At 55.5% G+C, this 17,071-nt stretch overlaps 1 protein-coding gene across 1 annotated transcript; it reads right to left on the bottom strand.

The window, feature by feature from the left end:
* Nucleotides 1–11,282: 11,282 nt before the first annotated feature.
* LOC132320741 (uncharacterized) lies at nucleotides 11,283–16,379 on the bottom strand. Its single transcript, XM_059834049.1, has 7 exons — nucleotides 16,356–16,379; nucleotides 15,905–16,081; nucleotides 15,533–15,688; nucleotides 15,080–15,181; nucleotides 14,611–14,713; nucleotides 12,039–12,063; nucleotides 11,283–11,367 (listed from the first exon to the last, which is right to left on the bottom strand). Exons 1-7 carry the CDS (start codon nucleotides 16,377–16,379, stop codon nucleotides 11,283–11,285), a joined length of 672 nt encoding a protein of 223 aa, XP_059690032.1.
* Between the last annotated feature and the right edge of the window lie 692 nt (nucleotides 16,380–17,071).

Genomic DNA, 17,071 nt, shown 5'->3' with positions numbered 1-17,071 from the left:
CTTGCTTCAGCTGTGGAAGACAAATAAGAACAATTAAAAAAAAAAGTTAGAGGAGGTGCTTTTGGTGGCACACCAGTGACCACCCAGGCATCCATGTACAGCATGCAGAAGGGTGCAGAGGAGACAACCTCTATCAAGTGGCTCATGCCAGTGCAAGGGTCCCTCCTCCCCTGTAACACAACCCACCCTGGCTCATTGTAGTACCACGGAGTATTCAACTGTCCAATTCATCTCTTTGCTGGATGAAGCACTTTGAGAAGCCCATAGCAAGAGACAAAAATACCAGAGGAAAAAGGAAATAAGAGCAATGAAATTAAGATGGTCACAAGAAAAGTTCAAGAAAGAGGCGCAGCAATAATCCCCCGCTCCCATGAGTGACACCAGGGTAGCTTGCCTTCCTGAACCACACTGCAAAGGACTGGCACGCTCCCTGCTAGAATCCGTCCTTTTTGTGTGTTCATCAGGGCATCCATGCACAGACTTGCATGCTTTTCCGGGGTAGGGTGGCAGACTGCCGTAACAGCATTTATCATTTTTCTTCACCAGGAATTAGTTCAGCACTGACTATCAAAAAGTTCCGTTTCCCCCAGGTATCCCAAAGTTCATCCTGTTTCCACCCAAGGCAAGATCATCTTGTGGAAAGACCTTGGAGGAGGTTCAGGCTGCAGCTGAGCCAGGAGTGTTACAAAACCAGCGCTGATCTCCGCTGGATCCCTACAGCACCGAGGTGTGTGAGAAGATCTGCAATGCAAAATTTGCTGTGTTTTCCAAAAACAGCTCACCACGTTGGATAGCCGAGTCAGTACCCTCACCCTTACTCCTGCGTGTCTGGCATGGTAATTGCATGCACGTGTGCTGGCGGTGATGCTCGGCAGCCTGCCCCTTTTTTTCTGGAAAATACTCTGTTCCTTCTGAGGGGGCAGGTACTTCTGCACCGACCCTGACTGCTTTGGGCAGAAAGAGCAGGAGCCTACGGCTATTTGGTGTGGCTGGGTCTGCCTTTTTCCCATAGTCGGGGTAAAATTTCTCCAGTTCAAAACGTGGTGTTGGATCCAGAGCATCGGGATGTCAAATTTCCTGTAAAAGCTGCCTAACATCTTACCCATGGACAGTTTCCTCTAAGACCGACGATGTTTTGAGTCAGTGACCCAGTGCTTGCAAAACGTACTGCCAGAGCTTTTCAAAAAGGCATAATATAAAAAGAAAATAGGCCAGGCTCTCTCGGAGAAGGACAGCATGGTTTGTTGAGTAGAGGCCAAGCTGCATCTCGTTGTATCTCCCCGGACTCTGCATGCTCAGGTTTCAAAGGTGAATGGCTGCTTGCGCACATAACACACAAGTCTCTAGCTGCCCATTGATACCCAGCCTAACGGTGGCTGGGCTACATAAAAGCACTTTACATCGAAGGTCCCGCTGTAAGCAAGTGCTGAAACTGGCAGTGCAATAGGGTGTATAGAGAATTAAACTTCTGCCTCCTCAGGAACAGCAAGCGCAACTTGCTTGCACGCAAATCTTGGGCCTTAGAAAATGTTAGGGGAAAAAAAATCCAAATGAGACACAAAGTGTGTGTGGTGGTGGCTGGGGAGGAGGGGGCAGCAAAAGGACCGTTCCTGGGCCATTCGGCAAGGGTGCTTCTCCATGATTATTAAAAATGGCTTTCCCTCGTCAACAGTTCCTACACATAAGTCACACTGATAAATATTTGCACGCCTTGCCCTGCCTCAGCTGCGTCATGACCTACAGCACTTTGCAGCATAATGCAGCTCCGCCACGGACAAAAGGGAAGAACTGAATCACCTAATTCATTAACTGCGCTTGGTTCTTCTGATGGAAAAAACTCTTCCTGTTTACACACAGGCACATCAGAGAGCTATGCTGTCGGTAACACGAATACCTCCAATTGCTGCAGTGTCACACGCCAGCCTCGCAGGGGGGGCTTCGGCCCTGAGGACGCAGTGATAATGGGATTCGCACAACCACCTTTGCCCTAACGTTGTGCTCCTCGCATCCGTAGAGTCTGCATACTCCTTGAGAAAAGATAGCAAATGACCCAAGAACGCTGCAAGGTCCCGGGGGTGATAGCTTTGTCTTGTTTCTTTATAGATAATGAGCCATACAGAACTACGGCACCATTAAAAACAAAATATTTTTTGCTTCTCGGCAGCCTGGGTTGGCTTGAAATAGGAAGCAGTCTTCGATAAAGAGTTCATCGCCTCTCATGGCACCCGGGGTACAAACCTTGACAAAGCCACGGCGTTACGTAGTGTAAGAGCACAACTTCAGAGGCACATGGTTCTCCTTTCTGAGCCACCTGCTGTACTGTACCTTAAACTCATGCTGCAGTTTGGGCTTGTTTACCTTCAGTCCAATATACATTTGCCTTTACAAAATATGTAGCACTCACCCCTTGGCTTCTCCCTGCCTCACACCTCAGCCCCAACCTTGTGTGTCTAGAAGAAATCGGATTTTTATTGGGTGTATGTAGCAGAGTATAAATTTGTAGGAAAAGTAACTTTAAAGATCCCTGATGAATTTCCGGGGCAACTTTAGGCAGGAGTTTACTTTGAAAATCAGAAATAAACCAAGGCTGGAATTTACAGCTTTTCCATCTCACAAAGGGCAAAGCAGGATCTCTGAGCTATGCCTCATTTTTCCAGCTTCCTAATAACCTGGAACTAAGTCATAGTTTGGGGACTGACTCAGAGGGGACCATGTCGCCTACTGAGTCACCACTCCTGCCACGCCCAGAGGCACGGATGCTCACCGTACTGGCTGGGTGCCGGCACCAAAGGCTTCAGGCAGCGGTGCCGTGCCGCTGCCAGCTGCGCCAAGCTCGTGCCCACCAGGTCGTGTGTGGCACGGGGAGATGACCCTGAGACAGGGAGATGTGGAAGCGCAGAGGACTGGGAAAAGCGAGGATGCCGGGGGGATGTCTGCATCACAGACCCGGCAGGAGCGGTGGCTCAGCTTCCCAGCTAAAAGAAAATCTGAAATTATTGATATTGTTTTACCAATTCTTGCACTGCAGCTCTGTTTCTTCACATCTGAGGATTCCCAGTGGGAAGCGGGGAAGTGAGTGTGGACACAAGCCGTGGCAATTGCCAGCGGTGCCCAGCCCTGAGACGCCTGCGAGCCAGGAAACTTCACGGGAGAGAGCACGGGGTTTGGAAAGCCCATCAGTAAGGAACCGCCAGGTTGCTGCGTGCGGTATCTCTTGCGCAACGGCAGGTACCCTATTGTATGAGGGTAATTACAGATTAAATTTGACTCCTAGATCTCAGTGACAATTTACATAAACATTTGCTGTTAAAACAAAGTTAAGGCCAGCCTGACGTGTTCCACACGAGCTGCAGCGCGGTATCCTCTATCATGACATGTGTCTATGACCTGTCACGATAGAGGAGCAGAGACAAATGTGATGAAACCCCTCCAACCTTCACCACATACTGTGCCAAGCATATTTTTTCCTGCTGATTCCAGCTAAAAGTGAAAGGTAGGCACAGCCACTGATTGCACCCCCTAATTATCTCCACGTTAAAGGTGTTTATTGTTGTGACGCTGAGTGACACAGCATCTCGCTCTACAGCAATTCCAGCCTTTACGCAACAGCGCAATCTGAATTGCTTCTAATTTCTGTATGTACAAAGTGCTTATCACCTGGGTAAGGCACAACTTTCCTTTTTGTTCAAAAATACTTGAAAATAAGTTATTTTCTCCATAACACTAAAATTGCTGTAATACAAAAAAAACCCCCTCTATAATACTAAAAAAAAATAAATAAGCTGAATGAAATCCTCAGTGTGAACATGATCTATCTCTAATAGATGCAGCATGTTTTCTTCCCTTTTGATGGTGCTTTAGCATTTTAAAATAGACTCCGAGGACACGCTGTGCCTCAGCTCTGTGAAGGATTATTGTGCCTGAAAGCAAAGAGCGAACCCTCACCAAGAGCCTCCACGCTGCTCAAATGTCAGAAAGCAGAATCGCATCTGCCCTCAGCAGAAAACATTTCCTAGGTGCGACCTCGGGTGGACACAGCTTCTTCTCTGCAGGTACTGCAAGCCTCTGCAGGCATTTTGGTGGGCTGCACATCCACCGTGTGCTGGGGCGAAGAAACCCGGGAGGGTCCTTGGGAAGCGGGATGCGTTCGAGGCGATGCTGGAGTCTCTTACACTCACATCACACCGTAGATCGACAGGAGGATGAAAGCAACCTGAAGTCTTCAGTCTTGCTTTCCTTTAGGGAACTCCACCTCTGAAGCCAGTTTGGGGAATTTTTGTTTTTGTTTCCAAGGGATCAAACAAGCCAACGGAGGCAGGGAGGCTGGACTGTGACTAACGAGGGCTGCGCAGCAGGAGCAGGTGGAACTCCTCATTGCACAACAGCAGGTCGTCTCTCCGTGGACAGCTTCCCCAAAAACCTGGTTTGCTTCCTTCTCCTCCCTGCTGATAATGTCTCAGGCACAGGTCATTCCTGAAACTCAGATTAAATTTAAAATTAAAAAAAAAAAGTCAGAGTCTTTATGCAGAGAGCCTGTTGTGAGCCACACAGCAATGATGTAATGGGATTTCTCTGACACATCAGGCAGATTTTGCTAGTCTCAGCCGTTTTCCTGATGACCCACTGAGCTCTATGCTTCCTTCAAGATACACAGCAGTGGAAAAGGGGCGGAATGATCGAAAATGGGGGGCAAACACAGATTCAGCACAGCTGGGAGCCAAGCATCCAAGGGGTGCTGCACTGCAAGACGCTGGGCTCTCCTCCCCTGTCTGCACAGTGGGAGCAAGGAGAGTGACTGTCCCTGGCCGCCCATCATGATGGTCTGGGGCAGTAACGTCGGGGCACGGATACAGATTTCTCACCATAGGCAGGCTAATGCATTAAAGTCCTGCAAAACCTTCATTTTAATAAAGTTCGAACTATCTGAGGACATACTCAAGTAAACTGGCATCTATATCCACTGAGTTTTCAAGGCTGATATCCAGCCTCCTCGTTCCCTTTCGGAAAGAGGGAATAGTCACTTCACAGGCAAATCTCCTGTTTTACTTCCCAATGAGGCATCGGAAACAGCAGGACGTGCCCCTCTGCACCAACACCTTCTGCTCAGATGCTTTAGCATCCAGGGGATGGACCCCCTTAAATCACTCTGCAGGTGCTTCAATAATTAAGGACCAGTAAAAAAACCCCAACAAAAGCATTAAAGGAAATGGCATTTCATATCCAGTTATTTGATGCTGGGTTTTTTCCCCACCCCTTTTTTCAGAATTTCAGTCAGACTGGCAACAAAACCACGGTGGCATTAGGCTGTCAGCAGAGCCTGAGGCTGGAAGGTTTCCTGGCACACCCGCAGCACTGACTGGGATTCGTGGATGTACCTGACAAGAGGGGAGCCTGCCTAAGATTTCAATGCGGGGGAGGAAAAAACCCCAAGTGCTTTCACGTTTCAAGAGCTTTTAAAGCATTTTGCAAATTCCTTGCACGTTCTGTAAGCGCCTACTCATCGCTGTCCCTGCCCCAGCACCAGTGACAGCAGCATTACCTGGACACCTGTCCGGGAAATGCACATCCCACAGCCAGCATGCTGAACAAACATCCGGCTCTGTCATCTAATGGGAGACGCTTATCGGCAGCTGCTGGGCTGCTGCTTCTTCCCTGCCACGGGCAGGGCTGCTTCTGCCGTCCGCCTGCCTGCCTGCACCCTCTTCCAGAGCCCGCACCGTGGAGCATCGCCTCGGGTCCGGATTTGGCCAGTCCCATCCCTGCAGAAGGGACACGACTGCAGGAAGGAGATCCTTTGGACACGTCTGGGCGAGCCAGCGCTCGCCGAGGGGTGTGCAGCTGGAGGCATGATGCCTCGCGCTAGCCAGAAAACAAGTCCTCGGAAAAAATGGGTCTGGTTTGGACAGGCTAGCAGCAATGGATGGAATCTGGCAGCAAGCATTATTCAAAGCCCAGACAGGCAGAACTGGCACATGCAAGCCTTGTTCTTACCCATTTGTATCCACTTTTTTTCTTAGTTAAAAAGAACAGCATAGCTTTTGGAGTATATTGATAGGATGCTCCAACCTCAGGTCAATTTACAAGCCCTGAAGTTGATCTTGCATACACTTGAGATCTGCTTCGTGAAGATTTTACAGTCTCATCGGGTAACACAAGCAAGAACACATTTGAAAGTAATGATTATTTTTAGCTTTGATCTCCCAGCTCCAACTACAAAGTGAATTGCAAATAACTCTTCTATGCTCCAAAGCAAAGGAGGAGGGGACCACGTCTCCTTATGTCTCTTCAAAACGATGCCTGCGTTAACACCAGGGCAACAGAGCTTCTTGTGACAAAAAAAAATAAAAATAGCCCAACTCAGTCATTGTACAAGGATTTTCAGAAATGTACGCTGCATAATGGTATTGTCTACAATTATGCTACCCTCAGAAATAAACACAAATACAAAGACTTATTGCTACAGAAGTCAAAAGAAATACTAGTTTGATGTATGTATCGGTAATTTGTCTCACATTTTCCTTCCTTTTACTCTGCTGAGCTCAATTTACCTATTATAAACCTTAACAGCCCCAATTCTTTTACACTCAGCTGGCCTGGCTGACTTCACGGCCGGTGTGTATCAACAGGACCACAAGGAAAGACAGTGGGTGCAAAAAGCCTGCAAGATAACGCAGTGACAGAGGCTGGCACACACTCCCAGCACACTGCTGAGCAGTAGCATTGTCGCTAGGAAATTGCTTTGACATTTCTATAGAATTACAAAAGCAGGAGGAAATGTACTGAATTCCAGCCCTCCAGCAGTCCAGCACGATAAATGACTCCAAGCACTTCTCAGCTGCAGTATTATTCAATTAAACAAATACTCCATCACCCAGGGAACATTACTGCACTTAGAGAAACATAAAGACAGGAAACGTACTCTGCGAGCCAGACACGGACCAGAAACAGAGGACGGGAAATCGCTGACAGCAGCCAGGCCAAGGGGGAGATGCCTGACCAAGATGATTCCCAGTGCCCCTGCACTGAAATCCATGTAGAGGCACAAAAGATGAATTTGGGCTCCTGCCTTCAGCAGCGTGGCTAAATAAAAACACTGGCGTTTGCCCAATATGCAAACATGAACAAGGTGTGGGTTTTTTTTTTTTAACATATGTAAAACAAAGATGACGATTATTTATTCTGTTGAACAAACATGGAGCAGGCTTCGCCACAAATTTTGAAACTAATCTGCCCAAAAAAAGGAAAGGTTTAAGTTCACTGGAAGGAAGGCTTGAGATCCTGTGTTAACACAGTGTCAAGCGGGCAGAGTCTGGGCATCTCCAGCTGATTTCTTGTGTCATCTGTAGTAAATGACTTGATGATCCTAAAGGTCTTTTCCAGCCTAAATAATTCTTTGATTCTATGATTCTACAACATTCCCTTAACGGTACTGTGTCTCAGTTTGGGGCTTTCTAAGACAGAAGTAACAAAACTGCTGCAAGTACGACAAAATAAATCTTCATAAAGGTAACACCTAAATGAGAGCAGCACCCCAGGATTTCATGATCATAACTACCAGATTTAAGATTAGTGAATATATATACTACTGTAACTAGAAAGACTTCATTTCTTTCAAAAGACAAATCAAACTTTTAACCGCCCTACACCAGGATTTGCTGAATTCCTTCAGGTAACAATTCTTCAAAGAGACAGGACGAAGCCAGTACGTCTTTTTGCCTCACATACCAGCCACGTTACTCAGCACATAATAGACACTGCACAGGAGAACGAGAACAGGTTGGGCTTGTGCCATTTCTGCTCACCTTTTTTGCAGTCTTGTTTGTTTTCACCTAGTCCTTCAATTCCTACTTATTTGACATCCTGCGGGAGACTCAGGGAAGAAATGAAATGTTTTTAATTACCTTAAAATTCATTTAAAAAGGGTCCAAAACATGCCAGAGCATAAATGATGTCCACAAACAGATCAGATTTTGCTCGTGTGGCATTCGCAGTGACCAGCTGAGAAAAACCTCGATTTTCAGGTGACTTGTCCTCTGCCTGCGTGAAACCTGTTCGAGTCATCCCATGAAATCACTTGACTCAAGGTGTGCTGAACGGGGAAAGTTACAGCAGAAAAGAGTTTCCAAGGGATTTTTTTTTCTTTTGTTGTTTAGAAAAGTACAATACAGAGTGCAAGTTCCTCCCAAGGCCACGCACAGTGACTTATGGCTGCATACGTATTGATTAGAAAAAGGCCGACTTGCAGCCGACTTGGCCAGGTGAGTTCACAGCAAACGCTGAGATGTGGGTAAGCCTCCACCCCAGCCTGTGCCTGCTGCCATCAGCCAGCCTCTTTTTCTCCAAGTCTGCCTCCACACCGACCCCAGTTTTTGCATCTGTTTTTTAGCAGCCTTCTTTACCCTAACAATTTGCTTTTCCCCCCAGTCTGGACTGAGCTGCCTTGGCCTCCCATAAAACACCAAGAACCTTAGCAGCTTCACCTTCCCTCTTCTCAAACTGTAATTTCCAAAAACTGAGCTTTCCGCTGTCAGTGAGGCTGATGAGAAAAGCAAACACATGTTTTCTGCATCTTGAAGGACACTGGTGGTGATATCCTTCCCACCCCCTGCATCGACACTGGGTTGTGCCCCCTACACCAGCCATGGGCATTTTGGGAAATGTCAGACTTTGCCCCCTGCACCCATCCTGGATGAATCAGAACCCAGAAACGGGGACTGTGTGTGGTACCGCCCACCGAAACCATTCGCCCCATGGCAGCAGCAGGAGATGTGGGGTGATGCACAGGGTGATGTGATGTGATGCACAGGGCAATGCGTGGGGTGATGCATGGGGTCATGCAATGCGCACGGTGATGTGCGGGGTGATGCGATGTGCAGGGCGATGAGCAGGGCGATGCAATGTGCAGAGCGATGCACGGGGCAGTGTGTGGGGTGATGCGTGGGGTGATGCGATGGGCAGAGCGATGCACAAGGTCATGTGCGGGGTGATGCAATATGCGGAGCGATGTGCGGGGTGATGCGTGGGGCGATGCGCGGGGTGATGTGAGGAGTGTTGCGATGCACGGGGTGATGCATGGAGCAATGCGTGGGGCGATGCACGGGGTAAAGTGTGGGCTGATGTGATGCGCGGGGCGATGCGATGTGCAGAGTGATGTGCAGGGTGATGCGTGGGGCCATGCGCGGAGTGTTGCGATGCGCAGAGTGATGCGATGCGCAGGGCCATGCGCGGGGTGATGCGTGGGGCGGTGCGCGGGGTGACGCGATGTCCAGAGCGATGCGCTGGGCGATGCGCGGGGCGCTGCTGCCGCCTGGCGGAGGTTGCGCGCCGCGCAGGAGCCCGGGGGCGGCCGCGGCCAACCTCCCCCCGCCTCCCTTTCCCCGTCCAGACGTTTTGGGGAGGAAGGCGGGGGGTGACGTTTTGTCCGGGGTTCATGGGGCACAGTCAGGGAGCGGGGGCAGCAGTGCCACCGTCGTAGTGTGAACGGCGCTTACAGAGAACTGCGGTAAGCGGAGAGGTGTATATTGAGGAAAAAAAAGAGTTCACTTTGCTTGTGACTTGACTTTTCAGTGGGAGCGGGGGGCAGGAGGGGACACTGGAATATTCCGACTGAGCCATTTCCTTTGTCTGCTTCTCGTGCAAAAAGTCGCTGAGACTCAAAGTGCCTGGCCAGGGCAACTCGCCAGGGGAATAGGTGCCACAGGCTCCCAGGGAGCACAGCTGGCATCCAGGTTGCGTCCCACGGGATCCAATTCTCCGTTGCTTGCACCAGCCTGTAGCCATGTTCACCTCCACCACAGGACCAACAGGACTTACAACAGCCGTCCTGACCAGGGGACCGCTGATCTTCACTATGAAGAGGTACGAAGAGTGGCACAAGAGGCAAGATGACCCATGGACGCTGTAAGAGGCACATGGCATCCTCGAGGTCCCCACATGCTTTTGCCTTGGTCACCCCTGCCATAGTGGCCTGACAGCACCCCTGACCACACGAGGGGGTGGCAGAAGACCTGCTTAATCCTGGTAGAAACACAGAATTTACTGGTTATTTCCCAAGTCTAGACATTTGTCACACTGTACTTCTGGGAAAACAATTTTTAAGAATTCTGGTTGTAATTATAGGAAGAGAGAAAGCCTGAGAACATGGCTGTGTCCATATGGTCTGCTTGTAGACATGCAGTAATACTACATTCCCAGCAGAAAGGAATGATCTTGATGATACACACAGCTATTTACTCCTGCCATATCACTGGGATATCCAAATAGTGTTAATTTTCCTGTCAACTGCTTACTAAAGAAATTGGGGGCAAGGGAAGGTGCAAAGCACAGAGCCCAGCTGGCTGATTGACAGCCAGCTGACTCTGTGCCAGCAGCGTGCCCCAGTGGCCAACAAGGCCAACGGCATCCTGGCCTGTATCAGAAATGGTGTGGCAGCAGGAGTAGGGAGGGGATTGTGCCCCTGTACTCGGCGCTAGTGAGGCCGCACCTCGAATGCTGTGTTCAGGTTTGGGCCCCTCGCTCCAAGAAGGACACTGAGGTGCTGGAGCGTGTCCAGAGAAGGGCGACGAAGCTGGTGAGGGGCCTGGAGCACAAGTCTGATGAGGAGCGGCTGAGGGAGCTGGGGGTGTTCAGTCTGGAGAAGAGGAGGCTGAGGGGAGACCTCATCACTCTCTACAGTTACCTGAAAGGGGGTTGTGGTGAGGTGGGTGTTGGCCCCTTCTCCCAAGTGACGAGTGACAGGACAAGAGGAAACGGCCTCAAGTTGCGCCAGGGGAGGTTCAGGCTGGCCACTAGGCAAAACTTCTTTCCTGAGGGAGTGGTGAGACACTGGAGCAAGCTGCCCAGGGAAGTGGTGGAGTCACCCTCACTGGAGGTGTTTAAGGAACGTGTGGACGAGGCACTGTGGGCCATGGTTTAATGGGCAAGGTGGGGTTAGCTGATGGTTGGACTTGATGACCTTAGAGGTCTTTTCCAACCTTAGCGATTCTGTGACTGAGACCCAAGAGGACGCCGCAGCGGCCTCCTCCCGCCGCGGGCTGCGCCTAGGCGGCAGCCCAGGGAAGGGGCGGCTCTGAGCGCTGCTCCCACGCCGACCGCAGCGCAGCTCTGCTGCAGACCCGTCCGGCGCCCGCGGCCAGGGCCGCGCCGGGCCGGGCCCGCCTGGGCGAGAGGCACCAAGGACGCCCGCGCCCTCCCCAGGGCCCTGCCGCCAGGGGACCAGCGAGGGGCCGCCCAGCCTCTGACGCTAACCGGCGCCGGGGGCCGCAGGCGCCGGAGGGTAGCACTCACCGGCGCGGCAGCCGCCTCCCGGCGCGGCCGTTGCCGTTGCCGTTGCCGTTGCCGTTCAAATCCCCCCGCCGCGGCGCCCGCCTCGGCCAGAAGGGCCAATCACGGCGCAGCGCTTACCCGGAACAGGCGGGGGCGCGCCGTGCATGACGGGATGGAGCTCGAGCCGGAGCCCGAGAGGGGGCCGGGGGAGCGGGCACGGCCGGGGCGGGGGGGCCTCGGCCTCGGCCTCGGCCGGTCCCGGTCCCGGTCCCGGCGGAGGCGGGAAGCAGCCCCCGCCCCCATCAGGGAAGCCCGCCGGCCGCGACAGCCGACGAGCACTAGCGTGGGGCCCGCGCCGCCCGGCCCGCCGCCCCGCACAAGATGGCCGCCCGGCCCGCCGCCCCGCACAAGATGGCCGCCCGGCCCGCCGCCCCGCACAAGATGGCCGCCCGGCCCGCCGCCCCGCACAAGATGGCCGCCCGGCCCGCCGCCCCGCCGAGACTACGCATGCTCCGCGGTCCCAGCCTCCCGTGACACCTGGCCCTTCCCGCCGCCAGGCCCGGCAGCCCCGCGCCGCCCTCCCCAGCGCTGCCCCCGCCCCGCGGCCGCCCTGCTCCGGGCACCCCGCGGCCCCGGCCCCGGCCCCCGCTCCACCTGCGAGCAGCCCGGGGCAGGTGAGGAAAGCGAACAGAAACGTAGGGTTTGCTCCGTGAAGGCTGGGATTGACGGTCTGCCTTGGCCGCGGCCGGCCGTTCCCCTGCCAGGCCTTCCACCTTTCGGCGTAGCAGGCGTTTCGGCCTAAAGCCGCAAGCAAAAAAAGGAAAAAAAGAAACCATGGGTGCAGCGCCTTATTTCTGCCAACTCTCTCTCCTTCGGACTCCTCCCAGACACGGTGAATCTTGCCCGAGTAGAGACAGCCCTACAGTGCCGAGCGAAAGGCTCAGAAAAAAAGGGAGGAGGACATTTCGGCGAGAGAGAAGGGAGCCGTTCCTTTTGGGCAAGACAAACGCTGCTTTATTTCATGGCAGATGTCTCTTCTAGACGGGGTGTCTTCTATTCTGCATCAGCCAATTGACAGCTCCTTGCGTCCCGATGAATAGAGTCACCTGTTAGGAAAACCACTGATTGATTTTAGTCCTGTATTTTCAGTCATTCCCTACGTGACTGTCACAGATTAAAGACACTGAAAGGGAGAGGCGAGGGTAGCTCACTACTGGTACTGACTGGAAGGCGGCAGGGTGCCTTGGTGCTGAGGGAGGGTTGACTCTGGTAGGCCGCGAAGCTCCACACAGCCGCTCGCTTGCTTGGGTTGCGGGAAGAGGAGAGTAAAAGCAAGCGACCAACCTGGTGAGTCAAGAGGAAAAACGTTGCATAAGCAAAGGAGAAGCAGAAGAAGAGAGAAAGAAAACAAACCAAAGCAAGCAATGCGAAGGCCAGAGGCAAGCACCTACCACCCCCCATGGGTAGACCTACGCCCAACCAGTTGGCAAGCGAAAGCTGGCGAACCTCCCGAAACCCCCTCCCCACCCTTTTCCTTGCCGAGCAGGGCATCATGCGGCATGGACTCTCTCTGTGGGTAGCTGGGGTCACCTGCCTGCTTGTGTCCCCTCCCAAGCTCTTGTGCACCCCCCCCCACCTAGTCCCCGGGGTGGCAGAGCGAGACACAGAAGCGGCCTTGAGGCTGTGCAAACGCCGCTCGGCTGCAGCCAAAATGTCTGTGTGTTGTCAGCACTGTTTTGGCCACAAGTCTAAACCCCAGGGCCCTAGGAGCTGCTACAAAGAGCTCTACCCCAGCCAGGCCCCGTGCACTTGGGAAACCAGGCAACGGGGCTAACGACTTCTGAACAGCTTGCTTCTGCCATATGCCGCAGAGACGTGGGTGAACGTTGTCTAGTTGAGTGGGCAGTAATGCTCCTGGGGTGGAGCGACAGGCTCACCGCCTGTCAAGTGCTCCTCAGGTTAGAGCATTACTAGTCTCAGCAGAAATGCCGAAACAGAACAGCGAAAGGAATGCAACCACGTTGCCCTGAGCTTCCAGCACGGTCCTAAATCCTGATAGACCTGAGCTTCCCAGTAATTTCAAAATAATTGAAAAGATGAAGCCGCGACGGGCTGCGACATGGCCGACTTCATACCTGGACACGGCTGCCGCGCTTGGTCCTCCAGAGAACCTCAGGGCCTCTCACAGCCCTCTCGGGGGCACTGTGCGCGGCCAAGCAGCGCCACCGGAGAGCCCCAGGGGCTCTCCTGGGCCTCGCAGGGCACCACGGAAGGCGCTACAGGGCCGCTGCGATTGCCTGGGGAGCAGCACGGCTACCCGGGGCTCCATGCGGTGCCCAGCAGAGCCCCTCCAGCTGTCTGCGGAACAGCGAGGCTCCACAGGGAGCGGGCTCCCCTGGGGCCCTTGTTGGGGCCCGGGGCACAGCGGGCGGTGCCAGTGTGCAGAGCACCCCGGGGTCAGCTCTGCATACAGCTCTGGCAGCCCAGCCAGCCGTCTCCCGGGGCAGGGGTCCTCCCTCTCCTCCTCCATGCCCTTCGGAGCCGGTAGCACAGCGCTCGTGGGTGGAATCTGGAGGGAGGCTCTTCCACTGTAGCGCCCAGGATCATCAGTGTTTGAGTTGCCAGGGTAGAGACGGGGAGGCTGCTGTCATTCGCCTTGCCTTGCAGGGCTGGGACGGAAAGGAACAGAGCTGAGGTCAGAGCCCGGACCTGCAGGGACCTCAGGAGCCCCTCTGGCCAGGGCCGCCCCCACCCCCTCAGCTCTTCCCACAGCCAGGAGGGAGGCAGGGGTGCCGGCATCAGCCGGAAGATGCTGGCCACCGATGCCCCACATGCCCCTGAAATCTCTCTCTGCTCTGCCCACACCGGCCCTCACCTGTGCAGGGAGCAGAGCCCTCCCTGGCCGGGGCAGGGATCGGAGCTCCCCAGCCAGGGTCTTTCCTCCTCCCTCCCCGCCAGCCCCTGCAGACGCCCCACACTGCTCTCGCTCACCCCTGCAGATGACCTGGAGCTTCTCCTGGCACTCATCCCTCAGCTGCCGCCCGGCGAGCCCTAGGCACACACAGCCTGTCACAGATCCCGCTGGCCTGCCCGCCCCAGCAGCCCACCTCCCGCCCCCCCCAGGCCCGTGGCCCACACACCCTCCTCCCCTTGGGCAAGGCTGAGCCCAGGGCGGTCCCCTGAGCATGAAGCCAAGAAGACTGCCCGTGGGCGCCCGGCCCCGCATCAGGCAGGCAGGGCTCCGCAGCTGCCCGGTGGATTCGGCAGCAGCAGCCGTGGCTGGGGCTAAGTTGCCGCAGGGCAGGCAGTGACCCCCGGCGGGGTTACGAGGGGGTTGTGGCTCACCAGTGAACCTGATGGCTGCCTGGCACAAGGGCTCCTGTGGGCTCTGCAGGTATGGCAGGCTCTGGTGCAGGTACTCCTCTGTTCTGCTGCTGTCCTCCACGAGCTGGAGAGAGCAGAAGGGGACAGGCTTGGCACAGACCCCCTATGCCCAGCACTGGCCTCCCCTGCCTTTCCCTGCCCGGACACCCGCGACGCACAGTCAGCGGCTGTCTGGTGCCGGGGTTTGGAGGGAGCGGAGGGCAGGGTGCTCGCTGGGGTGCTGCGGTGCCACCCTGCTGCCAAGGCCCAGCTGGCCCGAGGCTCCGTCGGCACCCCTGGGCTCCAGGGGGAAGGGGAGCCTGGGTGCGGTGCAGGCAGGCAGCGCTGGGCTGCTGCGGTGGACAGGGGCACAGCTGCTAGCCCCACGCGCTGGGCATTGGGGGAGAGGGGCCCCTCCAGGCTGGGTGTGGGGCTTCGGGGCCATCCTTACCAGGCACTCGCCAACCTTCCACGTCTGCTCTGTCTCCAGCAGCTGCCTGAGCTGCCTCCGCCTCAGGAACGTGGCAGCTCCAAGGAGGGCTTCCCGAGAGGCCTGCAGAGCAGCAGAGAGTGGGAGATGGCACCGCCACCCAGGGGACAGGACCTGGGGTTCCCTGGGCAGAGCAGGGGGGCAGCAAGGGTTGGGGATCCAAACCCTGGCCTCAGACACCTGCAGGCACTGCTGGGAAGCCCCTGGGGGCTCCAGTGCTTAGGCCTCTGTGGCCACGCACTGCTGCTGAGCTCTGCTGGATCAGGCAGGGCAGGTGTAGGAAATGTCCCTGCCCACCTTCTCAGCTGCTGCCAGCTCTGCGGCTGCAGGCAGGAAGGGGCTCTGAGGCCTCCTCAGGGACTCTGGAGGTTGGGCCCCCACTGAGGCACATTCAAAGGGCTTAGAAATCCCCACCTGAGCCACGCTGTCATCCTGGTCATGCAGGTGGAAGAACAGGGGCATCAGGCTCCTCTGCACGTCCTTCCTCATCTGCTCTTTGTGGGCGCCGACTGCAACCTCCATCGCATCTCTGCAGAGGAGGATGGAGCGCCTTCGCACGTAGCTGGACTCCTAGGAGGAGAGAAGGAAGAGGGGAGGACCTCAGTCCCGGCTCCTCCAAGGCCACGGTGAGGAGATGAATGCTTGTGGCTCTCCCTCTGCAGCGAGGAGAAGAACTCACGGGCCAGGGGCACGCACAGAGAGGAACATACCACCCCGGGCCACACACGCGTGTGTCCCCCACCCCCCAGGCACGCTAACCAAGCCTCCGCTCTCCCGCCGCCTTACGTTTTCAAAGAGTGGCAGGAGCGTCTCGGGCAGCTGCAGAGCGATGGGGACAGCCGTCTGCCTCTCTGCCAGGCAGAGCATGTTGCTGAGGACAGTCAGGGCCCCTGTCCTGATGTCAGTGTCATCGTCCTGCAGTCGCTGCGTGACCTCCGGCAGCAGGCCTCGCAGAGTCCCTGCCTACGTGAAACACACGATTTCATTCTGGGACCCAATACCGAGGACCGCGCCGGCAAAACCACTCTGCGTGTAGAGGGTGCGGTGCCGGTCGGGCTGAGATCTCGGGGCCTGGCCTGAATTGCTCAGGGGCCACTGAGGAGGGCAGCAGGAGCAGTGGGCACCGTTCCCGCCGCTCCCGATTCCTGGCAAAGCCCGAGCAAGCCGCTGCATGCACCACCGCCTGCTGCCCAGCCCCAGGCAGATGCCCTCACTGTGCCCGGCTGCCCCTGCTCACCTTCTCGGGTCTCCCAGACAGCATGACGAGGCTTGTGACTGCCATCCTGCGCAGCACCAAGGTCTCGCTCTGCAGATGGAACTGGAGGACGTACAGGACATGGCTGCTGACATGCTCAAAGTCGGTGCACTCCAGGAGCTGAAACACACCCGGCAGCAGAGTGAGAGCCCGGCACAGCCAGCAGAGCTCCCGGACGGCTCGGGGCAAGGCACCAGGGCCGCTCACGGCCCAGGCGGGAGGCAGCAGCGCCTGCAGAGAGCCCTCGCCGCCTCCCCTCTGCCTCATGCATGCAGCCCAGCTTCCCCCTCCCACCCTCAGAGAGGCAGCGCTTGCCACCAGGCCCACCTCAACAAAGACAGTCATGGCGCCGACGTCCTGGCAGGCCTGTCTCTGGAGAAGGCCTATGACCGCCTGTTCACACACGGAGGAGCAGCAGAGCGGAACTTCACGCCGCAGCACCCTGGCAGGGGGAAGGCAGCATTGGCGGCACCGAGCTGGGCAGGCGAACCTCTCTGGGACCGCACTGCCAGACCCAGCCATTACCCTGCAGGCCAGGCCATGCAGGGAAAGGCTGCGTTTGCGCCTTGGGTTGGCTGCTCGCGCCCCACCGCCCACGAGGAAGGGCATCGTGCCGGGGATCCTTCCTCTCCCTTCTGCTCAAGGGGAGAAATGCCAGGGGAGACAAGGACAACTGAGGAGGCTCTCACCTAGTCAGC

This window comes from Gavia stellata, chromosome Z (genome assembly GCF_030936135.1).
Source record: "Gavia stellata isolate bGavSte3 chromosome Z, bGavSte3.hap2, whole genome shotgun sequence".
NCBI classification, from domain to species: Eukaryota; Metazoa; Chordata; class Aves; order Gaviiformes; family Gaviidae; genus Gavia; species Gavia stellata.
Note: the sequence above shows the minus strand (reverse complement) of the source record. Positions and strands in the feature narration are given on the sequence as shown.